Source organism: Pholis gunnellus (genome assembly GCF_910591455.1).
Source record: "Pholis gunnellus genome assembly, chromosome: 19".
In the NCBI taxonomy this organism is placed as follows: domain Eukaryota; kingdom Metazoa; phylum Chordata; class Actinopteri; order Perciformes; family Pholidae; genus Pholis; species Pholis gunnellus.
In genome coordinates this window covers 15,959,020-15,968,529 of record NC_136546.1, presented here as the reverse complement: position 1 = coordinate 15,968,529, position 9,510 = coordinate 15,959,020, and the positions used below count along the sequence as shown (strand labels likewise).

General features: G+C 41.8%; 2 protein-coding genes across 2 annotated transcripts; one reads left to right on the top strand and one right to left on the bottom strand.

Annotated features, from left to right (window-relative positions):
* Positions 1–166: 166 nt before the first annotated feature.
* On the top strand, positions 167–4,986 carry pgm3 (phosphoglucomutase 3). Its single transcript, XM_079180639.1, has 13 exons — positions 167–242; positions 776–984; positions 1,204–1,388; positions 1,571–1,638; positions 1,749–1,882; positions 1,999–2,194; positions 2,587–2,744; positions 2,833–2,916; positions 2,991–3,089; positions 3,236–3,355; positions 3,466–3,588; positions 4,039–4,212; positions 4,301–4,986. Exons 2-13 carry the CDS (start codon positions 778–780, stop codon positions 4,388–4,390), a joined length of 1,638 nt encoding a protein of 545 aa, XP_079036765.1. The 5' UTR covers positions 167–242; positions 776–777; the 3' UTR covers positions 4,391–4,986.
* Positions 4,987–5,203: 217 nt separating this feature from the next.
* Positions 5,204–9,202, bottom strand: ngs (notochord granular surface; the record flags this gene model as incomplete). Its single annotated transcript, XM_079180723.1, has 11 exons — positions 5,204–5,297; positions 5,688–5,969; positions 6,115–6,239; positions 6,337–6,447; positions 6,534–6,644; positions 6,769–6,903; positions 7,216–7,311; positions 7,424–7,543; positions 7,676–7,825; positions 8,120–8,285; positions 9,012–9,202. The coding sequence occupies 11 exons, from the start codon at positions 9,200–9,202 to the stop codon at positions 5,204–5,206; spliced, it is 1,581 nt and encodes a 526-aa protein (XP_079036849.1).
* Between the last annotated feature and the right edge of the window lie 308 nt (positions 9,203–9,510).

The window sequence follows — 9,510 nt, the reverse complement described above, 5'->3', positions numbered from 1 at the left end:
AAAAAAAAAATGTGTAATATCATGTAGAGATCTGGCTTGGTTGTGGTGTTCAGGGAGTCTCTGCATCAGAGTAATGGGAGAAATTCGTGGTAGGAGAAAAGTCACGTGACGTACGTGCATCACGTGACTCACGTCACGTGCATCACGTGACTTACACGGAACTGTGGCCACGTCGTCAGCCGGAGAAACAGGAAGTGTTTCATGGCCGACGCTAAACGGCTGAACACCCACAGAACTAAACAGTAAGTGAATTAAAAACAACTTAATGCTCTTTTATTTGTAACTTCGGGTGGTCTCTTACGTTCAGCGCTGGAAGCCCCCGTGTGTGCTCTCTGTTAATGTATTTCAAGTTCGTTAATGTCAATGTAAGTAAGTCTCAGTCAATTGTTATGATTCAGTTCATTGAATTGCTCTATTTAGTTAAGTGACAGACTGACGCCCTAATTTATTGCAAACTTTGCCCTCGTGTCTTGCCCTTTGACATGTTATATAAAAGCTTATCTTAGGCGTTGATTTCAGCCTGCGTTTTTAAAGACATGTTCGTTATGTTTCAATGAATCTAAAAAGGCTCAAACGATGTTTTCAGTCTATTATCTATATGAAAACATAACAACAAGTACTTCTACTTTGATACTTAAAGTAAGTTTCGATGATAATGCCTCTGCACTGTAAATTAAGCAAGCATTTGATTGTTTTATTTCTGCATTGTTGTATTGGACCGTATTACTTCTTCCACCACTGTCTGGTCTGTTTATGTCTTTATTATATGTTTCAGAGATGGCCCCGTTTCAGGAAGTGTCAAAGCAGTCCGCTCTGCACCCTAAGCCTGCAGGGTTGGTTTTGCACTATGGTACTGCTGGTTTTAGGACCAATGCGAAATTACTGGACCACATTATGTTCAGGATGGGACTATTGGCCACCTTACGCTCCAAAAAGACCAAAGCCACCATTGGAGTCATGGTCACCGCATCACACAACCCTGAGGTGAGAAAGACATGCAGACATATTGCCATAGATCCATGATTTAGTTTGTGTTGTGTTTGGATATGTTAGATTATTGGTTTTATATTCCATATTCCTAATTGAAAATTGTCAGGTTCAACCTCTCACTATCTGTTGGCTAGTTTAATGTGATCTTACCAGAATAAACATCATAACCCTAATATTCCTCCTGCCTCTCTCTTGATATCTCTACTTGTGTAGGAGGACAACGGGGTGAAGCTGGTTGACCCCATGGGGGAGATGGTGACACCGACATGGGAGGGCTACGCCACCCAGCTGGCCAACGCCGAGCAGGAAGACTTGCTCGCTGCTCTGAAGGACGTTATAGAGAAGGAGGCTATAAACATGAGCCAGGAGGCGAACGTGTTTGTGGGCAAAGACACCAGGTATGTGATCTTCATTCATTTCGTGTTTGGATTTCTTAGATACACCTAGGCCAACCGAGTAACTGCAGAAAGCTAAACTAACTCGCATTTTAATGACTTTTTATGCCTCTTAAGTGTTGACAAGACAGCTAATTATTTACCTTTACAAAAGACTAAAACACACACGTGTCATCTAACTATAGAAGCAGCAGTGTGAGCCTTTCAGAGGCAGTATTGGATGGGGTATCTGCACTTGGTGGTCAAAGCAAAGGTGTGGTTAATTAAACTTGTTTTTCCTCATATTAAACTGCTTTGTTTACTGACTTAGTTTTATTATTTGCTCTTTATCTACCCTCTGACTCTCTCATCTGATTCCATCAGACTATGGTTTGGTGACCACCCCGCAGCTCCACTACATGATTTGCTGTCAGAACACTCAGGGTAAATATGGAGAAGCCACAGTGGAGGGATACTATAAGAAACTCTGCCAAGCTTTCATTCAGCTCACAAAGAATGTAAGAAAACATTATTCAAGCCCCGTACATTTGGATGTGTGGTTTTTGCAAAGATCCATCCATGCATGCAGGAATCAGCCATTTCTCCTTACCTCCATCTTTTTCCTCTCTGGTAGGCGTCCAATTGTACAGACGACCAGAAGCACCTCTCTGTGGACGGCGCTAATGGTATCGGGGCCATAAAGGTGCGTGAGATGGAGAGTCACCTGAAGAAGGAGCTGCACCTCTCGCTGTTCAACGACGGCAGTACCGGAAAGCTTAACCACCAGTGTGGGGCTGACTTTGTCAAAGTGCAGCAAAAACCTCCAACAGGTGCGACTGTGCTTTCTAGACTTGTCGGAAGAAGCAATATAGATTCATATTATTTGTCTTAAAAGGAAAATATGTTTCATCTACTTACTAAATATAGTATCATATATAGAGTGACAACAAAACAGTAGATGTTCATATAATATCATAGATGCAATATTTGACCACAAGATGGAGACTGTTTATCACAAATTGCTAAAATAATTACTATAAATTCTGGTCTTATGCGCGCAGTTACACTCTTAATATGACATCTTTGCCAAGTTCTGTGTCCCTGTAAATGCAGCTTTTGTTAGAAAAGGGATAAATTTAACCAACAGAAAACTTGAACATCAGAAAGATGGGTGCTGTTTTTATTTATCTCTCTCTCTCTCCTCTTCTCTCTCTTTGTAAAGGCATGAAGATTAACTCTGGGGAGCGCTGCTGTTCCTTCGACGGTGACGCTGATCGAATAGTTTACTACTACACTGACTCTGAGGGACAGTTTCACCTGCTGGATGGAGATAAAGTCGCGACCCTCATCAGCACTTTTCTTAAAGAGCTGCTCACACAGGTATACTCACAAATACACACCCGTCAACGATAAATAAGCACAAATGTACACAAAACCTATAGTAAATAGTTTGTTTCTGTTCATCCAGGCTGGTCTGGACATGGAGATAGCAGTGGTGCAAACTGCTTATGCTAATGGGAGCTCAACAAACTATTTGGAAGACACTATGAAGGTGAGAAAACACAAGTGGAAATCTTTTATTTATTTTTTTATATGAATAAGTTCACACATTTCCGTGTGACTTAGGTGATCGTGAGGTGTACTAAAACTGGAGTGAAGCACCTTCACCATGCAGCCAAGGAGTTTGATATCGGCGTGTACTTCGAGGCCAACGGTCATGGAACTGTGAGTAGATCAGACACACTTAAACAGATCACACAAATCACTAAGCTAGCACAAATATCACAATACATTGATCAATAAATGTGTGGTATAAATCTCAACACGGTGTAGTGTGTTGTGGCGTAATGCGTTTCTGTTGCTGTCGTCAGGTGTTGTTCAGTAAAGCAGCTGAAGAGAAGTTCCAGCAGCTAGCTGAGGACTCCAACACCAACGACGAGAGGAAGAGAGCAGCTCTCCTGCTGCAGAACACTGTCAACGTCGTCAACCAGGTGGCCACGCACATCAAACACATTTCACTCAACCGTTAAAGCAAACACAGCAGTATTATTAAAGTCACTCCCAGTTCTGATGTGCTACTCTGTGTTTCTATCTTCTACAGACTGTAGGTGATGCCATTTCTGACATGCTGCTGATCGAAGCCATATTAGCCATCAAGGGTATGACTATCCAGCAGTGGAACTCCATCTACAAAGACCTGCCAAACAGGCAGCTCAAAGTCAAGGTACTCATTCGTTGATGTGTTATAATGTACAACATTTCTGATGGCAAATCCTGTGGGGAAATTGTTTGTCTTTGCCCCCTTCGAAGTGCAGGCGCTGCTACAAAACAGGCCTTAAAAAGTCTAGTTTTAAATTTTATTGGATGTATTATATGTGAAAATATTCTACCTAGATTAAAAAGTATGCCTCAGTTCTCTCTCTCTCCATCCTTGTACTTCACATTTTGAAGAGCTGCTTCAGCTGCAGTTTTAAAGTTACAGCTTTGTTGTGATTTCTTGACTTGACAAGTTCATGATCATGAAATTATTAGGTCTCTTTTCTGGTTTTGACCAGCAGCAGGTCTTTCTCAAACATCCATTATGAGTCCTCAAATTTCACAATCACAGCCTTTTATTATCAATATAAAAGTACTTCAATCTGTATCTGGGCTTGATTTATTTATTTTTCTGCAGGTGTCGGACCGCAGGGTGATAGACACCACAGACGCAGAGAGACGGGCAGTGAGCCCAACGGGACTTCAGGAGGCCGTCGACGGTTTAGTGAAGAAGTACAGTCGGGCTCGCTCCTTCGTGAGACCCTCCGGCACCGAGGACGTGGTGAGAGTTTACGCCGAGGCAGAAACACAGGTGAGACTGTCTTTTTGGTTCTCTTTTGGACGTTTTCCTGTCCTTTTTTTGTTCTGTGATACAAACAGGTATTGTGTCTGTGTTTCAGGAGAGCGCTGATGACCTTGCACATGAAGTCAGCCTTGCGGTTTATCGTCTCGCCGGGGGAGTCGGGGGGGAACCCAAACCATTGCACTAGAAACACTTACGCACCATCACACAACACTGACTAATCAATCTGTGCTTCTTTAATGCAATCTAACGTAAGTTGTAATTTATCAAAATTGTTTCTTTTTGGTGAGTTGCCAAATAGTTTTATACAGTTAATTGCACTTGGTACTTTACTCTAGTTCTCTCTACTTCTTTGTATTTATCTGTCATTAGGACAGACAGGGTGATACAATGAAGGGATTTTATGCTACTTTAAGTAGTGCTTCTCATGTAATGTCATTGCGGTTCAAACAGGCTGCTACGTGCCTGTAAATATGGGTTTCTGTGTAATACAAATATGCCACTTTACCTTTATATATGCCATAGTTAAAACATAAATTGTCATTACAAACAAATTTACAAAGTCTTAACTTTTGGTTAATATGTAACTTCGTACTAAATGGAATCTTTCTGACCGGTACCTGTATCTAATTTATTTGAAATCACAAGTTTACACGAGGGAGTTGTAGCAATTGGTCTTGTCCGTTGGAAAGCATTTGCTACTTTGGTTTAAATAAATAATGGCAACAAAGAAAAGAGATAGTGTCTGTGTAAGTGTCTCTTTTGATTTGAATAAAAACCACAACTGTGATTGCTTGCTGTTTATTGTTACTTTGGAAGACACATTTCTGACACACATGAGGATTAAAAGAGCAGAAAAGCAGTGTGAGTCTGACCGAGAATTAGGATCACTGGACATGGCATGTAAATTGAATTCTGAATAACATAATAACATAGAACGTTGTTGCACAGCGTATAGTTAGCAAGGGTCTCTAGGTGAGATCTGGGGTAGATGAGCAATCTATTCTTCATCTGTGTCGTCCGCTGCTCCAGAAATGGTGATGGTGCGCTCCAGCGTGTCGCGCTCATAACTGTCCTCATCTGTCTTAACTGTTCTGGGAAAAAATGGATGGAGAAATAGGAAGTTTTACCGTATCAGTAAGAGATTCTGATTGAGAACAAAATACAAATGTTTGTTGTTATTAGTAGTAGTATTTTAGATGTACAACCCCAAATGTATTTTAATATTTTTTTGTGCAAAGGGTTATACATAAAATAGGGACAAAATACACAATATGTACACAATACATGGGAATAGACAGAAATATAGGCCAAACAAGGCAAAACAAAGCTTAACAAACGTGTATGAGTGTGTGTATGTTTGAAACTGTTAGAGAACAGAGGGAAGCCTGAGCAAATACTAGTAGTAATGATATTAATGAATAGTATTGATTAATAATGATAATGTCAGACAATAGACATTCCGTTCCAAAGTCACCCTCTACCTGATCAGGACCGTCTTCCTCTCAGACCTCTCAGTCGCCTGCTCCTGTAAGTGACCGTCTGATGAGGCCACCTCCACCCGGGCAGCAGCCGGAGCTTTCTCAGCCCCGCTACCGGTCTTGTCGCCGGAGGCCCCACCTAGCTTTGAAGTGGCTGCAGGGGCAGAGCTATCGGAGGCCGAGGCAGCGTGCATGCAGACGCCGGAGGTGAGATGCAGTCCTCCAGTGAGGGACAGGTTTCGGACCATGGTGTCCAGACGGCTGTCTTCCCCCTCAATCAGCTTCCTGACAAATGAACAGAGGGGAACGAAGTTGGAATGAATGCCGCATACGAATGTAAAACTACCCTGCGTGTCTTGTGTTTTCTACCAAATGTAAAACAGTCAGGTTAACATACTGTGGAAATGGCATGAGGGTATGTTTTGTTCACCTGTAGGTGGTGATCTCAATTTCCAGAGCCATCTTTACATTTAGCAGTTTCTGGTATTCCCGCAGCAGCACAGCGATCTTCTCCTTGGTCACCTTCAGATCCAGTTTAATCGCCTCTATACGCTCCTGTTGCAATAGAAAGAATACAACAGAATCGCATCATTTTAAGGAATTTGGGGTCAGAGGATGACTAGAAAAGGTCTTCATATTCACATCATGTCACCTGTAAGTCCTCCTCCTTCTTCTTGTACTTTCCCGCTGCATCACGAATCTGAGCCTCCAGATACTCATTCTTTGTCTTCAGTGCCTCCAATTCACGTTCCTTGGTGAGAAGCTATATATACACACATAAACACACACCTGTTGTATGCTATGAAGTAGTTGTAGTCACCATAAACAAGAACAGAGCATCAGACTCACATCCTTCTTATAGCCTGCGATTTCCTCTTTAATACTTCGAGTGCTTCGAACGTGTTTGGTGGAGGCGCTGCTCAGGTCCTGAAACTTTGTCCTGTACCAAGTGTCCATTTCCTGGGGAACAACACACATTAACAGTGTTTCAATGTAACGACCTACCATTATTTCACAGTTCCTTAATGTAGATTGTTGTACATTAGACTTGTTGAAGTGAACATGGTTCATTTTTGCACCCTACCTGCAGGTTGTTTGCAGCAATGCTGTCGTACTGAGACTGAATCAGTTTGAGAGCAGAGGAGAGGTCCGGGAGGCCAAAGGTTAGGTCCACCTTGGTGGTTGCTGAATAGATCTTTTGCACCAGCTCCTCAATTTCCTTTCAGTGGACCACAAACAAACCAGAGTTAGAGGAATAGCGATAGAAAGGTTCACCCCACCCCTCTGCACCACACGCCAGTTACAGCTTTCCCGTTAAGCTTCCTATGAGTCCTTCACACCATGCTGATAATTGCCACATTTGCGACGTTACTCACTCTATCCATCAACGAGGTCTCTTCTAAGTTTAACGTGTCATTGCAATAATTACCAGCCTATTAAACCATTAATGATAATATGAAAGGCATGTCAGCCACCAGCCACTGACTCATACACAGAGTATGCAGTGGATGGAGAGACAAGCATACATTACCTTCTTGTGAACTCTCTGAAGGAAGGCCAGCTCAATCTCCAGGTTTTCCAGCTGTTTCTCCAGCGCAATCCGTAATGAAGTTGATTTATCCACTTCCTGGGACATTGAAACACATCTGGTTTGAATGGTTTGGTGAAATTAAGCCAGTTTTATTCACAAGCCTTGTATATGAATTTAAAGCTTTTCATTTTCACTACAAGTTTCTGACCGGACGGAGATTCTCAATATCATGCTCCGCCTTTTTCCGGGCATCCACATCCTCATTGTATTTGGCCTTCAGCATCTCAAACTGGCCCAACATTGCCTCCTTGGCTGCCAAAGACATATCCTACAAAGATCAAACATGCAGCAGATAATGGGGTGAAAATTAGCTCCAATGTTACCAAACCTGGCTTCTACAATAATCACATCAAACCATGATCTAAACATATTGCAGTCAGGAGAAGTGGGCTCCCCTCACCCTCTGGATTCTTATTCTCTCTGCGTCCCTGTTGAGCTCCTTCAGCTGGGACTCGTACAGCTGCCTGACGCCTGATGGTCTCACATGGCGGCTCTTCAGGGCCTCAATCTCAGCCTCCAGCAGCTTGTTTTTTGACTCCAGGTTTCGCACCTACAAGAAGAAATGCCAGTGACATAGACATACCGGATGATTACAAGTTGAATGTACAAAAACAAAGTCATTGCAGTATTTCAGTACATGTGTTGCATTTTTTTATAGTGCCTTATGTGAGAATAATTGAAGAAAGAGTTATGGGCTGAAGATCTAAAGAGTTCAGGGTGGAAAACACCATCAAGAAGTCAGATTGCAAAGTTCACATGTCAAGAAATGAATATGATGATTTCCGTGTCATTTAAGGAGTGAAACATGAGCACATGTGTATCTGTTTGCAGTTGGTCCTCTCACCTTTTCAATATACACTGCCAGGCGGTCGTTGAGTGCTACCATCTCCTGCCTCTCAGTAGTGCGGGTTGTCATAAAGGTCCGGTTCTCTGCTGCAGCCGCATCCAGGTCCAGTTTTGGTCCTAGCCCCATGGACATGCCAAAGCACAGCGCTTCCATACTCACACCGCTGCAGACGGGACCGGAAAACAGTTTCAACTTGATCAATTTGATTCATTTGATTTTATGGATGGTTTTTTTTCTTCATTTATTTCATTTTGACAAATCTACACCCATTCAATGCTTATTATACATGCACACTGTAATAACTATGAGATTTAATTTGTCATTAAAGCTGCATTGGACGCATTAACAAATTCAGATCATAAATGAAGTGATTTAGATTAATATTAGCATTTAATTTTGCTGCATATTTAAAAATGAATTACAACTAAGTCAACATAATCAGTGATGAAAGTAACTGATGTACTTGTACTTTACTTTATACTTCTACTTCACTGCATTTCACAGGGAAGTATTGTACTTTTTACTTCACTACCTTTATTTGATACATTTAGTTATTACTTTGCCGATTAAGAGCATACAAAGTATAATCAAAAATACATTATGATATATTTCTTTTGTATTTTTTATAAAGATAAGACTTAATTGAAACCTTGGTTGAATTTAAAAGCTCCCCGACATATAGTAGTAATAAATAATCCCGAGCTTTACCAGCTGCTACAGTAAAGTAGCATCAACAATAATATATTGATACTCAGAATTCAAAATTATAATATGCATTATTCTGAAATGGACTGTAAATTACTTTACTTTTGGCACTTTAATTTTGATGCCAATACTTTTGTATTTCTACTTAATTAAAAGATCTGATATTACCCTGGAGCTGACTCACCTGGTCATGCGAGCCTTTGACATGACTCTGCGGCCCATCGTCCCACTCCGGGTGAAACTGGCCGACCGGTGGCGTGTCTCCCTTCGGGTGGGAGAGCGACTAGATACCCGGAGCTGGTAGGCAGGAGGGGCAGCCAGGGTTCCCTCGAAATGCCGGCGGTATGAAGACATCCTCTCTGGACTGCGGCTCATGTTGACGCTTCTGTAAGTTCTGCAACTTTAACTGGGGGACTGGAAACTGGTCACTCGCACCTTTTGGTCTGTGGTGGGGTCTTTATATAGGCTAACGTTACCAGCCCTTCCCTAAACTACACAGGCATGTTGAACCTTCCCAACCCTAGAATGAATGTCCCTACAAACATTTATCAAGGTTGCGTCAATTAACTTATTACAGACGACAGAAAGAATCTTAATTTTATTATCTGATGACTAACATGCATAGGAATGTGCGTGCCCACATTTACTGGACATATTAAACCAACATTAAAATCTTTTTCTAA

Coding starts and splice junctions, on each gene's coding strand:
- pgm3 (XM_079180639.1), top strand. CDS start 778: ATGGCCCCGTTTCAGGAAGTGTCAAAGCAGTCCGCTCTGCACCCTAAG. Junction 2,745..2,832: donor TTAAAGAGCTGCTCACACAG/GTATACTCACAA, acceptor CTGTTCATCCAG/GCTGGTCTGGACATGGAGAT. Junction 3,356..3,465: donor CTGTCAACGTCGTCAACCAG/GTGGCCACGCAC, acceptor TATCTTCTACAG/ACTGTAGGTGATGCCATTTC.